The sequence below is a fragment of the Bos indicus x Bos taurus genome, chromosome 21 (assembly GCF_003369695.1).
Source record: "Bos indicus x Bos taurus breed Angus x Brahman F1 hybrid chromosome 21, Bos_hybrid_MaternalHap_v2.0, whole genome shotgun sequence".
Taxonomy (NCBI): domain Eukaryota; kingdom Metazoa; phylum Chordata; class Mammalia; order Artiodactyla; family Bovidae; genus Bos; species Bos indicus x Bos taurus.
Window position 1 is genome coordinate 23175385 of NC_040096.1, and position 15745 is coordinate 23191129.

The 15745-nt window shown below is 43.2% G+C and overlaps 1 protein-coding gene across 2 annotated transcripts in view; it reads right to left on the bottom strand.

Moving 5' to 3' along the window:
• HOMER2 (homer scaffold protein 2) overlaps nt 1-15745 on the bottom strand; it is a 90728-nt gene that overhangs the window by 11946 nt on the left and 63037 nt on the right. For both annotated transcript variants that reach the window (XM_027520970.1, XM_027520969.1), the window contains exon 4: nt 3757-3849. In XM_027520970.1, the coding sequence (XP_027376771.1) occupies nt 3757-3849 (93 nt within the window). The remainder of the gene's footprint in view (nt 1-3756; nt 3850-15745) is intronic.

A 15745-nucleotide genomic window follows, 5' to 3' on the forward strand; every position in this document is an offset into this window, starting at 1 on the left:
TCATTGGAAAAGACCCTAATGCTGGGAAAGATTGAAGGCAGGAGAAGGGGACAACAGAGGATGAGATGGTTGGATGGTATTACCGATGTGATGGACATGAGTTTGAATAGGCTCCGGGAGTTGGTGATAGACAGGCAAGTCTGGAGTGCTGCAGTCCCTGGGGTCGCAAAGAGTCAAACACAACTGAGCAACTGAACTGAACTGAACTGATACTCCAATATAAAATTAAAAGTTAAAAAAAAAATTATCCTGCGGAAACCATCAAATGCACAAAACGTACACAAGAACAGCTTATCACAGTGTTATTTCCATTAATGAAAAATTAGAAATAACATCAGTTCAGTTCAGTTGCTCAGTTGTGTCTGACTCTTTGCGACCCCATGAACCACAGCATGCCAGGCCTCCCTGTCCATCACCAACTCCCAGAGTTCACCCAAACTCATGTCCATTGTGTCAGTGCTGCCATCCAACCATCTCATCCTCTGTAGTCCCCTTCTCCTCCTGCCCTCAATCTTTCCCAACATCAGGATCTTTTCAGATGAGTCAGCTCTTTGTATCAGGTGGCCAAAGTATTGGAGTTTCAGCTTCAACATCAGTCCTTGCAATGAACATCCAGGACTGATCTCCTTTAGGATGGACCGGTTGGATCTCCTTGCAGTCCAAGGGACTCTCAAGAATCTTCTCCAACACTACAGTTCAAAACCATCAATTCTTCTGTGCTCAGCTTTCTTTATAGTCCAACTCTCACATCCATACATGACTACTGGAAAAACCATAGCCTTGACTAGACAGACCTTTGTTGGCAAAGTAATGTCTCTGCTTTTTAATATGCTGTCTAGGTTGGTCATAACTTTCCTTCGAAGGAGTAAGTGTTTTTTAATTTCATGGCTGCAGTCACCATCTGCAGTGATTTTGGAGCCCAGAAAAATAAAGTCAGCCACTGTTTCCATTGTTTCCCCATTTATTTGCCATGAAGTGATGGGACTGGATGCCATGATCTTAGTTTTATGAATGTTGGGCTTCAAGCCAACTTTTTCACCCTCCTCTTTCACTTCCATCAAGATGTGCTTTAGACTTCACTGTCCCAAATTATAGGAGTTTAGTGGAATAAGTTGTGATATAAACAAACACTGGAATTCTATTTAGACATTAAAATAGTTTTGAAAAGTGATATTTGAAAACACAAGGAAATGATTATAACAAACATAAGTTTAAAAAAAGATGAAAAAGAATAATACAAAAATGTACTGGAAAACTATATTGGTAAGAAATAGTTTAAAACATTAAGAAAATGTCTTCGGTAAGAATATAGGTAATTTTTATTCCTTCCTTTATAGTATGGCATATTTTAAATTTCTGCAATAAATATGCATTGCTTTTACATTCAGAAAAAACACATTAAAAATTTTTGTAGTTAGGTTGTTTAAAATCTTCAAGTATTTAGAAAACTTGGCCAAAGTACTTATTCTCTAAGAAATTCAAAAAACCAAGCAACTGTGTGATTTTTCATAAAAAGAAAAATGGACAATGATCTCCATAGTTGGGAAAACATCAGCAAGGGTAAATAAAAACTAAAGCTTAGAAAAGCCATTTATATGTAATTAATATATATCTATATAATAACATTTTCTCTGTACACTTGACTTTTTTTGGTTTAAAATACTTTAGGGGAGAAAATAAACATTAAAGCAAAAACATTATATAAAGAAATTTAGATATTAAAGATATCACTATAACATGACATTTAGAAAAAGATGGTATATCAGAAACTTTGTATCATAAGTTATCGCTTATATGTAGAATCTAAAGTAATAGTGCAAATGAACCTATTTACAAAACAGAAATTGAGTCATAGAGGTGGAAAACACACCTGTGGTTACCAAGGGGAAATGGGGCATGGGGGGGATAAATTAGGAGACTGAAACTGACATATACACACTAGTACATATAGAATAAATAGCTAGTAAGAACCTAATGCAGGAGACCCCAGTTGGTTCCTGAGTTGGTAATTTCCCTTGGAGAAGGGATAGGCTACCCACTCAAGTATTCTTGGGCTTCCCTTGTGGCTCAGCTGGTAAAGAATCCACCTGCAATGCGGGATACCTGGGTTCAATCCTTGGGTTGGAAAGATCCCCTGGAGAAGGGAAAGGCTACTCGCTCCAGTATTCTGGCCTGGAGAATTCCATGGACTGTATAGTCCATGGGGTCACAAAGATTCAGACATGATTGAGCAACTTTCACAAGAACCTACTGAATAACACAGTGAATTCTGTTCAGTTCTATGTAAAGAATCTAACTCTGTGTGTGTGTGTGTGTGTGTACGTATACACAACTAAATCACTTTGCTATACAGCAGAAAGTAACACAACATTGTAAATCAATTATACTCCAATAAAAATCAATTAAAAGATAGATTTTCCTCTATGTAATAAAATAAAATTTAGCATTCTAAAAAAAAAAAAAAAAAGAAACTCCTTAGACCATGGACCACTTCAAGTGCCCAATTTTAGAGTTCCTCAGATATTACTCAGTACAGACATTAGTATGCTAAATCAACAGTATCATTTAGATGATATTACAGATTGTTTATAAAGATTCGGGAAAGTTCCTGTCCACTTGGAATCTAATACACATTCATTTCCATAAGTCCAAAGGGACATCTTTTATATGATCCAGGTTTGGCTACAGGTGATGATCAAGCCTAGGGTGTTGACCTTGACCACTCAGGATGCCCATGCCTCCTGGTTCTCTTCCAGGAGGTAGGTTCTCATCTTTGCCCCAGAATCCATCCATGGCCATCCCGGCATGGCCATTCTCCATCCCACAGCCTCCTTGCCAGTCTTCCCGCCCTCGGCTGCTCCCTAACTTCCTCACCACCCACACACAACCATCATGTCAATTCCTGATCAGTGGCCATAAAACACCTCCAGTGTCTTCTCACTATCCAATAATACAAAATTAGGTAAGAAGGGATCCACTAATGCGGAATTCTGGGTCCTTCACGGTCCCTCCAAGTGCATCCCTGGTCCTCCCATCGCACTCTTCTCCCCCAGGCCAGTAGACTCGTAGCTTTCACATACATCATGTTTATTCCTAACCCGAGATGCTTGCTCCTCATGTCTCTGTTGCCCTGTCTCTACACATAACTCTGTCACGAGGCAAGGCTTCTGCCTACTACTGCATACCCCACTCTAGACATCAGGAAGGCAGGTATTTTATTTCAGGTCCCTTTTAGTCAGTGACCACACTTTCAAGCAGACAGATGACTCAGTTCCTGGCAAAGCCACATTTTCGTTGACTAAACTAGAGCTGTTGAAATACCACCTCCCACCTGACTTTGTTATAATAGGGAAACAGACGGGGAGCCTCTGGCATCGACCAAGTTTTCTCTGTCATGGGCATAGGTACCTGCATTGGTCCATGAGCATGCTTTATGGAGACCTCCCCTCCCAACACAGAAAGAAAACATGTGCCCTTGGCATTGGTATTTAAACAGTGACCAGAGAGAATTCCAGATGAGGGACACGCATTAACTCTCATCTCATCAAATGTTTTCCATCCAAAATATATCACCACATCTTGAAAAATTCAAGTCTCATAAAAACATGTCACATCTTTCTCATTGTGAAAAGGCTAATAGTTGAAAAAGCCTTCAAAATGCTCTACTGTGAAAATTTGTTCTTTCCTGTCAAAAGTGACAGGAACAAAGTCCCAATCACTGATCACACTCATTTATTTTACGGGCAAATTACTTACTTGGGAATGATTGCTCGAAGTTTCAATTTTCTCCTGGGATTTGTCTCTGGCTAGTCTGGCAGCTTCTTTCACTTCCTGGAATTTCTCTGCAAACTGAACATGAAGAAGAATTATTAGAGGTTTCCTTAACCTTATATATGGATGATATTCAGAACCCACCTTTATTATTTTGCATTCATTTGAAGTCAATAAATTCTGTATAAATCCAGGAAAGAGATTTTATTTGAGATTTAAGAGAAGTGAATATAAGAAACGCTTTTTCCTGAACAGCAACAACAAAAAAGAAACAAAAAAGCTCAGGTCAGATCTAAATTAATTTCTAAGATACTGAAGCAAGATTTGATGGCAAAATATTAAAAACACACACCTCTAGTTAAGAGTACCTAATACAAATGCAACAAAAGGAATATAGCTATAGCACAGAAGGAATCCCCCCAAAACTTCATAATCTCTGATGAAAGATCCAAGAACTCTTACAAGTCAATGGTGTGAATAACAAAAACATCCAAAAAGTTCAGGGGAAGGAACATTCTAGATTTTAAAAGCCTAATATGTAAAATGTAACATGTTAGCCTAGGACTAAGTTCTCTTTAAAAGAAATTTTATTTATTTGGCTGTACCAGGTCTTAGCAGCAGCATGTGGGATCTAGTTCCCTCACCAGTGATTAAACGCAGGCCCCCTTCATCGGTAGCTCAGAGCCTTTAGCCACTGGGCCACGAGGGAAGTCTGAGTCCTCTTTTAAACAGACCAATTATAAGATTTCTGGGCAACAACAAGGGATATGTATGGACTGGATAAGATGACACCAAGGAGTTACTGTTTTATTAGTCCTGTTAGAAGTGCTGCTGATGTTGTGGTTATTGGAAAATGTCATTATTTAGAGATAAATACTGAAGGATTTGGGCTTCCCGGGTGGCACAGTGGTAAAGAATCCGCCTGTCAATGTGGGAGATGTGGGTTCAATCTCTGGGTTGGGAAGATCCGCTGGAGAAGGGAACGGCAATCCACTCCAGTATTCTTGCCCAGAAATCCCATGGACAGAGGAGCCTGGTGGGCTACAGTCCATGGGGTCACAGAGGGTTGGACACGACTGAGTGACTGAGCACGCACATACACTATGAAGTATTTAGGCATGAAATGTCTTTATGTCTGTAATTTAAAGTATTTCAACAACAATAAAAACACGTGAAAGTCACTCAGTCATGTCTGACTCTTTATGACTCCATGGATTATATAGTCCATGGAATTCTCCAGGCCAGAATATTTCTCTTCTCTAGGGGACATTCCAAACCCAGGTATCCCACATTGCAGGCAGATTCTTTACCAGCTGAACCACAAGGGAAGCCCAAGAATACTTGAGTGGGTAGCCTATCCCTTCTCCAGGGGATCTTCCTGACACAGGAATTGAATCTGGGTCTCTTGCATTGCAGGTGGATGCTTTACCAACTGAGCTACCAGCAAAACCTGAAAACAGATGAAGAAACATGGCAAAGTGTTCACTATTAAATTTATGTAATGCATCTGTGGGTGTTCATTCTACTATGCTCTCTGCTTAAAGGAATGTTTTAATATTTTATTAAAATTAAAATATTATTAAAATCCCAGAGCAGTCATATAAATCACTGCTTTAGTGTCACTGACAAAGCAACTGATTTTAATTAGCAAATACACTGAACAGAGAACTGCCTGTCATAGCTAATGCTGACATCACACAGCAAGAGAGAGCCCAAAGTGGTTGCTGAGTAGCAAGAAAAAGCCAGCCAGTGCCAATGCCACCGACAATGCTGTGGCTTTCACCAAGAACTCGATTTCTGGGCATAGGCTGCCCCCTGAGTGTCTCACAAGGTCAACGATAGCGGTCTGCTTTGGGAAACCCTGCTGGATGACAGCTGCTGGTAAACCAAGCACCTGGCGGAAGCAGAAAAGGTCAGCCTTGCAATGCTGGCTGGCATTGCTCCTGCAGACCTGGAAATAAAGCCACTGACACAGGGCTTCATTTAACTAACCCAGAGCTGCCAGTGAAAAATCACATTACCTGTTGCTTAAAAGGTCTGAGGCCCAGAGAGGATGGATGAAGCATCCCCCCTTCCTTTTAGGGGCCCCGTAAGTAAAAGCATCAAGTCATGAGTTCCTTGATGGCAGGGCCCATGCTTTTCCCCTTTGTACCTTCCCACGAGACCAGGTGGAAAGCAGGTATAAGTAAGTTTGTTAAGAGAATGAATGAGCTCTGGGTTTTAGATTTGCACATTTCCACCCTCTTGGGGAAAAAAAAACAAAACATGTCAAAGTACGGCCGAACCTAAGGACCTGGGGAGGTACCATGGTACTGGAGGTACTCACAGGCATGGAAATACTTCACCAGGCTCCCAAACCAAAGGCATTATTTTTTTACAGACCCTTCTTGCACCTGTCAGGGTCTCTTTTTCTCGGGATCTTATTTGAAGTTGTTTATAAACTGGATTAGAAATGTCATCGCCAGGGTCATGTTTACTCAGTCAACAAACATGGTCTGAGCACCATTCAAGACTTCAGCAAACAAATATGGGGCCGTGGCCTAAGCTAGGTGCTGGGATATGAACATTGTAAGCATCAGAGAGAGCTCCAGACTTGGGGAGCAGGAGAGAGTGGCAAACAAGTCAGTCAATAAAGCCCTGCCAGGTTTTGATAAAACAAGGGGCCTCTGGACGGAGCTTGGGGCTTCCCTCCTGACCCTGACTGTCATGATGACCCTCAGCTCAACTCCTGGAGACTCAGTCCAGAAGGTCCAGCGGTCCTTCTCTCTTGGTCCCCTGATACCCCTCATGCCGGTCCCTCCAGATACCCCACAGTTTTGCCTTGGGTGGGCATAACTATCACCCTCTTTCCCTAGACCCTCAGCAGAGCCACATTTACAAGGCAAGGAGTCTAATGGCTTCTTTTATTAAGTTTTATTTATTTTTTGGCCATGCCTTGCAGGATGTGGGATCTTGGTTCCCCAACGAGAGACTGAACCTGTACCCCCTGCATTAAAAATACAGAATCTTAACCACTGAACTACCAGGGAAGTCACAGAAATTTAATGACTTTCAATACAAATTCTCCTGTTTGTTACCCTCTATTGGACAGGAATTCTTATTCATAGTTTCCTGATAAGAAAATAGAGTCTTAGAGAGGTTAATATTTGCCCATAGTCACATGGCTAGTAAATAATAAACCTGAACTGGAGCCTAGATCTGATTTCTACATGATCATCTACACATCCCGTTACTTTCGTGTGCCTACACGAATGCCAGAGACTTGCACAACAGTTGTTAAACATTTATCGATGGGATTTTCCATTTGCAAAGAGAATTGTACTTAAAATAGAACTCTACTCACTTCCTCTTTAAAAGAACATTATAAAAGCTTTAATTCCAAGGCAGGTCATGGGAACCTTTAAGGCAAAGATAAGGCCTGAGGATTAGAAAATCAGAGGTTAATGGAGTGAATAGCCCGGGCGACAGCTCTATCATTGCTAAAAATTTTGTGACTTGCTTTACCGCAATATTTGCTTCATTGCTGCTACTGCTAAGTCACTTCAGTCGTGTCTGACTCTGTGTGACCCCATAGACGGCAGCCTACCAGGCTCCCCCGTCCCTGGGATTCTCCAGGAAAGAACGCTGGAGTGGGTTGCCATTTCCTTCTCCAATGCATGAAAGTGAAAAGTGAAAGGGAAGTCACTCAGTCATGTCCGACTCTTAGCGACCCCGTGGACTGTAGCCCACCAGGCTCCTCCGTCCATGGGATTCGCCAGGCAAGAGTACTGGAGTGGGGTGCCATGCTTCATTGCAATGGTCTGGAACCAAATCCACAGTATCTCCGAGGGATGCCTGTGAGCAGTAACAGCCTAGAACATCTCAAAAGGATGTCACCTTGAGGTGACAGCGCTATTAAACTGGCACACCGCGCTTTACCGTGTTTCACGGATACCGTGTTTCTTACAGATTGAAACTGGCAGCAACCCTGCACTGAGGAGTCTATCAGTACCATTTTTCCAACAGCATTTACTCACTTTGTGTCTCTGTGTCACATTTTGGTAATTCCCACAGTATGTCAAACTTTCATGGTGATCTGTGATAACTGATCTTTGTTGTCACTACATTCACTGAAGGCTCAGATGACGGTTGGCAATTTCTAGCCATATGGTACTTTTATTTAAGGTATGGTGGTGGTTTAGTCGCTAAGTCATGTCTGACTCTTGCGACCCCATGGACTGTAGCCTGCCAGGCTTCTCTGTCTATGGGATCTCCCAGGCAGGAATACTGGAGTGGTTGCCATTTCCTCCTCCAGGGGATCTTCGCAACTCAGAGCTCGAACCCGGGTCTCCTGCATTGCAGGAATACGAACACTCTTTACCAACTGAGCTGCAAGGGAAGCCACTATGTATTTAAGGTATATACATTATTATTTTGGACGTAATCCTAGTGCACACTTAATGGACTACAGTATAGTGCAAATAAGACTGTTATGTGTGCTAGGAAGCTAAAACATTTGTGACTTGCTTTAATGCAATATCTGCTTCATTGCAGTGGTCTGGAACCAAATCCACAGTATCTCCAAGGGATGCCTGTGAACAGTAACAGCCTCAGTTCAGTTCAGTTCAGTTCAGTCTAGAGCATCTCAAAAAGGGCAAAACAGTACATGTATATGCACAGTTATACTATGCACTCACAGCCACTCTGAGGTCCTCTTACTACTGTCAATATGCAAATGCAGCACAGATGGGTTTCGTAACTGGCCAAGGTCACACTGGGACTGAACACAGCCATCTGACGCCAGTGCTGGACACTCCAGGGTCCTGTGATTTACCTACTTAACTGCTACCTTAGCTAAGATGCCCAGCTCTAACCCTTATCCTTCTTTCAAATGCAGGCAAATGAACCACTATACACCTTGCTTTCTTCATCTGTGAAATATGGGTAATAATAATGCAACCTCCATGGATCCCTGGAGGATGAGAGATGGGGCTTTGCGATGGGCATTCAACAAAGGGAAGCACAGCTTCTCACGGCCCTGATTTGACTTAAAACCACGAACTTAGGACTTCCCTGGTGGTCTAGTGGTTAAGACTCTGTGCTTCCAACGTAGGGGACGTGAGTTTGATTCCTGATAGGGGAACTAAGATCCCACATGCCATGAGGGGAAAAAAAGCCACAAATTTTAGTAACAGAGCCCCACAAAAGGGTGAATTCATTCATTCAAAAATATTAACTAGCTATCTCTAGGTACACTGAAATACTTAAGAAGGACTTAGTTCCTGTCTTCAAAGGAATTCTGGGTCTGTAGAGGACTTTATATTTAAATGGGTGATAATCAAAAGAATTTTTATCAGAAAATAAGCTCAAAATCTCATGAAGTAGGATAAGCCCTATCAGACAAATTTTAGTTAAATAAATAATCACTTATTTATTTTCATTATTATATATTTTTTAAGGTGTGCCATGTGGCATGTAGGATCTTAGCTCCCCGATCAGGGATTGAACCTGTGCCCCTTACATTGGGAGAGTAGTCTTAACCACTGGGCAACCAGGGAAGTCCCTGAATAATCATTTAAAAAGCAGTGGCAGGATGGGCCCTACCATTTATATAAAAATTAGCTATGACAAAGGAGGAATCATAAATTAATGAGGAAAATTATTCAAAATATAATTGCAATAATTTTGGCAAACTGAGGGGAAATGGATTTAAATCCTTACACAAACCAGTAGCATGATAAATTAATGATGAGTTAAAGGTGTAAGTTGTTTTGTGTTTGTAAAATCTGGATCCAAACAGAGTTGAACATTCATCAAACTTCTGCTTGAGGGGTGTGAGGGTAATTTTCTACACCTGGAAGAAATAAAAGGAAAATCACAAAGTGACAGACTTGCCTGCCTAACAATTTAAAGCTTTTGTATATAAAAAGAAAGAAAGTAACTCAGAAGGGAAACTACAGCCTGGGGAAAATATCTCTCTTTAGACTAGTACAATAGAAAAAGGGTCATTATCTTTAGTATAAAAACAGTTTGTACAAATTGAAGAGGAAAATATGAAAATCCCAATAGATAAACGGCAAAACTCACAAATAAAAAAATAGAATAAGTAAGCAACTTAAAGAAAAGATCGTTCAGCCTTGTTGGAAATTCAAAAGCAAAATAATGGGGCAGCATTCTTGGCCTGCTAAATTAGCGAACACTAAATACAATTATGATACCCTGTGCTGGCAAGGTATTCCTGGCAATGTTGTGACTGTGAAGCCCCTTGGAGAAGCGGTTTGGAACTACTGATCATAAGTGAGAAAAAACATTTATACCCACTGGCCTAGTGGTATCACTTTTGTGAAACTATCTTACAACAATAATTGAGAGAAAAAAAAAAAAGGTCTTCTATACAAAGATGTTAATCCTAGCATTATCTATCATCATGAAACACTGGAAGCAGTTCAGGGAGCCCTGGGAGAAGGATGGAGAAGGTTTCCACTCAGAGCCTCCAACTGTTGGGACACAAGTAGTCTCACTGTCCTTTGGTGAAAAAGCTCCTCTCTCCAAGTCTTAAGCTTTCTAATATTTCCCCACTTATTATGAAAAAGCACATATGCTTGTACATTTAGTAAGTATAGTTCAGGAAAAATATTTTTTAAAAACGTAGAGTCACATCATCCAGAGATAAGCACTAACCACGTGAATTTTTTTAACTTTTTTCTATCTGTACATATGCATCCATTACACAGATATTTTAAAAAACAGAATGATATTGTATTGGGTTGGCCAGAAGGTTCGTATGTGTTTTTCCATAACATCGTACAGAAAATCCGAATGAACTTTTTGGCCAACCCAACACATCCGCTTTTATCGCTACTTTTGATATTAATATGACAATATTTCCATGTAATTATCTTTTATTACATTATCTGAATTGCTGTACAATATTACCCTGAAGGGTATACTGGAGTTTATTTAACTAATTTCTATAGCTGGACATTTAGGCTGGTGTATTATAACTGATGCCATGAGGAAAACTCTTGTAGCTAATTCTCTGTACGCAGTTACAATTATTTCCTTAGAATAGATTCCTATAAATAAAACTCATGGATCAAAGAATATTCAAACTATAAATATTTCTAAATAGACGCCAAATTCTAATGTCTTTACTCATTAGGATCATTTTCTGTAGTTTTTAAATGTGTGGCAGTAATTTAATAATCAAAATCATCATATTATGATAGAAAGTGAAAAATTATTGTTTTATTTCATTTTTTTTTTGGGTGGGGGCCCTGGCCATTGAAGACTCTATGGCAGACATTACCTATTTGCTTATTCAAAATCCATTTCTTCTTTTCTTTTAGCTTAAGAGAATCTTGATTTGTCTAGAACAGAAATTTCCTAGATGGTAGAGAATAAAAACTGATCTAAGATGATCATGGTAAGTCATTTCTCTGCCTCTTTTTTTCTCCCTGAAAGTGGGTATGGGAGGGTGGTCCAGGGACCCAAGACTGACACTGGGTTCCCAAAAGAAATCTGCCACAGGAGTTTACAGGGATGCTGTTGTGGCACCATCCTCCTGCCTCCTCCCTCTTGCTATAAATGCAGATGTGATGGACAGAGCTTGAGAAGCCATTTTATCATCACAAGGAAAAAGGATAAGCAAAGAAACGAAACACACACAGTCCTGCACCCAAAATCATGGAGCACTGTACTGATGCCAACCGCTTGCCTCAGGACGTCTTTTCCGTATGAAAAGAATAAGCACCGTGATCTTTGCTACTTGTAGCCACCAAACAGTCTAACTAAAACCTATCAGAAGAATGATCAGTATCCTCCACTGAAAGAAAAGTTAGCCTTTTAAATCAGAAAGGTAGGAGATCAGGAAATGTTCTTACAAGGACACTGAGTTAATGAAGGAAGCGTTAAGAATGCAAATTTGAATTAGAGATAACTGAAAAGCAAATGCCACTTAGGGGGCTCAGGGTTTAGCTGGACCAACCACTCAGCGCTAGCAACTCCATCCTGGATCACTGCCCTTTGTGGCAGAATGTGTTTGTTCCAGGCAGCTGACAGTAACCCTCAAACCATTCTGGGCTTCCTGTAAGAACTCTTACTGGAGGAGACCGGGTGACCCAGGGAGACAGGCACTCCTCTTTAATGACAGGACATTTTCTCCTGCCTGGGAAAAAATTAGAAGTGACCTTCCCCAGCACTTTGAGGTTTCCAGCCCTATCACTCTGGATATGAGACACTTGGCAGGGGAGGTATCGCTCCCAGCACCTGCCTTCTCCCACCAGGCGCTTCTTCATGGGGAAAAGGCATGCAGTCCCCACCAGTCTCTTCTGACAGAAGTTCTGGTTAATTATTCTTTCAACAAAGAATAATGGATCAATCACAGCACGAGCAACTCCAACCTGATTACTCCCCTTCGTGGCAGGATGAGATGGAGCCAAAAGTATCAAGGTCAGATGCCAGGAACTGTCTAAACTTGGATGACTGGCTCATTCTTACACTTGGTTCTCCTTCCTCTGATCTCTTCAGAACGCTGAAGAGGCTTCAGGCTAGTTGTTAGAACAGGCAAGTCCCTTTCCAACACTCTCCAGCAGGCTGAGGCATTACACCCTTTCCAGTGGGTGAACAGCGTTCCAGCTCACCCTTGGGAGTACACAGCTCCTGTTGTTTTGGAAAGCCTGTACAGAGAGTGGAAAGTGTCCCTGTAATACTTTCTGGATTTTGGTATGAAGTGGTCCTTATAACAGGAGCCATGAAGATCAAGGTATCTATTTCCTTCTGGAGGAGTAAAAAAAGAAGTATGTATGAAGTGTTCTTAAATGCTAACATCCACAGTGGAGTTCCTTTTTCCAGGCTAGTTAGAGTGTTTGATTACCAATTCCCCTTTCAGGCCTGTGGGTGGCTGCTCCGTGAAGTTGGGAATATTCAGCCACAGCTGTCCCCTCAGCAACATGCCTCGGGAACCCGTTGGGCCCAAGTTCCTCTGTGCTCACTAATTGCCACTTGTCGAGACTGCCAGCCTCACTTCATGGTAATTTATCAGTGCGCGGTTAATCGTTCCCTTCAATGAGAAAGGGGAGAAGTTGATTTGCAACATTCTGAACAAAGGAGGCATCTCAGGGCTTATTTGATAAGTCTTTGTGACAATGGCAGGTCACAGTCACAGAACGGGACTCCAACACCGCTGGAGGAGCCTGGGTGACTCGGGGTGACAGGGCACTCCTCTTTAATGACAGGATGTTTTCTTCCATCTGGGAAAAATTAGAAGTGGCCACGCCTGGATGCAGGCTCAGCCCAAGGTCTCTTTAGTTCTCAGAGGCACAAAGAATGGAACTTTAACCACTTCTCATTTTTCTTCTGAGTTCTCCCATCTTTCAATTCTTTTCTTTGAAACGTTCCCCCTTTGTCCTTCCTAGCTACTCTGAGTCCTCCGAAGATTGAAGAAGTTATTCTAGGCAGCTGAAGGTAACCCTCAAAGCTTCTGTGGAGAACTCCAGCCCTGGGTGGGATCAGGGGCTGGTGAGCCAAGGAGGAGGCCCCAGACAGGACTCCATCTCTGACAGAAGCCACCCTATCTGCCCCTCCCCAGCATCGTGAGGTTTCCAGCCCTCTCAGCCTGGATACGAGTCACTCAGCAGGGCAGGCGTTGCTCCGCCACCCCACTTCTCTCCACCAGGCACTTTTTCAGAGGGAAAAGGCATGCAATCCCTACCAGCCACTTCCGACAGACGTTCTGGTTAATGATTCTTTCAACAAATCACCATCAGACTTGCTTCCACTTTACAGAAATTTTCTCAGATCCTCACAGCACCTGTTCCTCTGCCTCATTTCAGAAAATGGCATCACATCGTCCATCCATCACTACCCCACAGACTCTGCCTCCCACATCCTCTCACCAAATTCTGCCACTTTAGCTCCTCAATATTTCTTAAATCTCTCCAGTTCTTATGCAAGCCCTCCTCATCTCTGATCTGGATGAAAACAAGCTAATCTGTCTTGAAGTCAGAAAAAAAAATCTACCTAAAGTGCAAATCTGATCATTTTCTTTCTTAGCTTAAAGTCTTTCACAGGCCGTGAGATAAAGTCCAGAGACTCTGGCATGGCACAGAAGGCCCTTTCAAGAGCTGGCCTCTAATCAGCCTTGCCCACCCCCGAAACCCGGGTGCCCTATCAACAGTGAACTGTTTGCAGCTTCCCTTACACAGCGTCAGGATTTTGCTCGTGTTCCTTCTGCTATCTGGAGGATGGAGGGAAAGGGAAATGCTCCCTGTGGCATGATCTGAACATCTCATTGCCTGGTGTGCACAGCAGAGGTGGCCTGGAGTTGGGAACTACACTGAGCCCTGGGGACACGGTTGAGGGCCAGGTTGCATGGGAGGGATTGGGAAGAAACCAAGCTGAAGGGTTAGTGACAAAGAGATTTGGGAAATGGCTATAACAGTGGGTCCAAGTGGAGCCAGAGGCTGGAGATATTCACCTTCCCCATGAATGCCTGCAATGAATGGACTGAAAGTCCGTGTTCTCCCTCAAACTTGTAGGTGGAAATCCTAAATGCCAGTGTGATGATTAGGAGGCGGGGCCTTTGAGAGGTGACTGGGGCACAGGATGGAGTCTCCATGAATGGGAAGAGTGCCCTTAAAAATGAGACCTCAGAGAGCGGAACTGACCTCCTTCCAATGAGAAGCTGACAGTCTGCAACCCGGAAGAAGGCCTTCACCTCACCCTGACCATGCTGGCACCTTGATCTCAGACCCCAGCCTCTAAGACTGTGAGAGGCTGCTGTTTAAACACCCATCTATAGTATTTTGTTATAATAGACTGAACGGACTAAGACCATGCTTTTCTGAAGCCTCCACCCTTCAGCAAAGAGAATCCTGAGAACTAGGGACAGGAAAGATGCTCTATGGACACCCAGTCATTCTCTTCCCCAGGCACTTGCTCAGAAGGTTATGGACACACTGGCCTTGGTACCAGGGATAGAACTGTGGCTTTGACAACACCTCCTCCTCCCATGGCCTCTCTGACTTCTGGCCCTGCCGAGTGTCAACTGCCAACAACAGGGACCCACCCTGAGGCCTAGATTCTGCCAAGTGACCAGGAAGTGACCAGGAAGCGCCCTGGGGAAAGCTGACTGCACCAGGCCCTTCCTCCAGAGCACACAGCGATTTATCCTCAGAAAACAGACATGGACTGTGAACCATCAGGTCTCCCAGCCCCGCCACCCTTAGACTGACTTAATGCCTTCCATACCACACAGCACCACCTCCAAACAACCAACCAGCTTCTCTGCAAGGTCTGCACACCACAGGATTCTCGATCCTCCCACAAACCCTATTAGCCCAAGCAGCAGGCCTTCCAGAACTCTGCCGTGCTGCCTGTTAGAACACAGGCATCACACAGGCCCCTGGGATGGGATGCGTCTCCTCAGGGCCATGGTCCAGAGACTGAGGGACCAGAGATGGAGATGGCACCTCCCACGTTTACACCCCCGAGCTACCCTTCGGGTTTCTGCTTCCTGCCCCATGATGCTGAGCCCTGGAGATCTGGAGACTTTAGTACCCAGGAGAGAACGCGTCTATGAGGGGCTGGAATAAGAGAATGCGCAGAGTGCTACTAGGCCATCTGGGGTTTGGGCTTCGAGGGGCAGCGTCCTCAGTAGCTGGGACGCAGAGCAACACGGTCTGTGGTGTGCCCTTCATCAGGGGGCTCGTTTGTGGCTGGGTGCAGGTGCTGGGTTTGGATGCCTCCTTAGAAAGTGCAGGTGTGTATATGTGGTGTTCACACACACATACACACGCACACACTGGACAAATGAAAGGTGCATGTAGCAAGTCCTTTCACAGTGGCTTCCTGACTCATCTCAGTCCCGCTCTGTGAAAGTCCCTCTCAGTGTGCACAGGGCACCCAAGCAGCCCAGTCTGCACTAAAAGCTCCGTGAGTTCCCCAGGCATCTGGGACTCTGAGGGGCACGGGCACAGGACACCCACTCTGCATC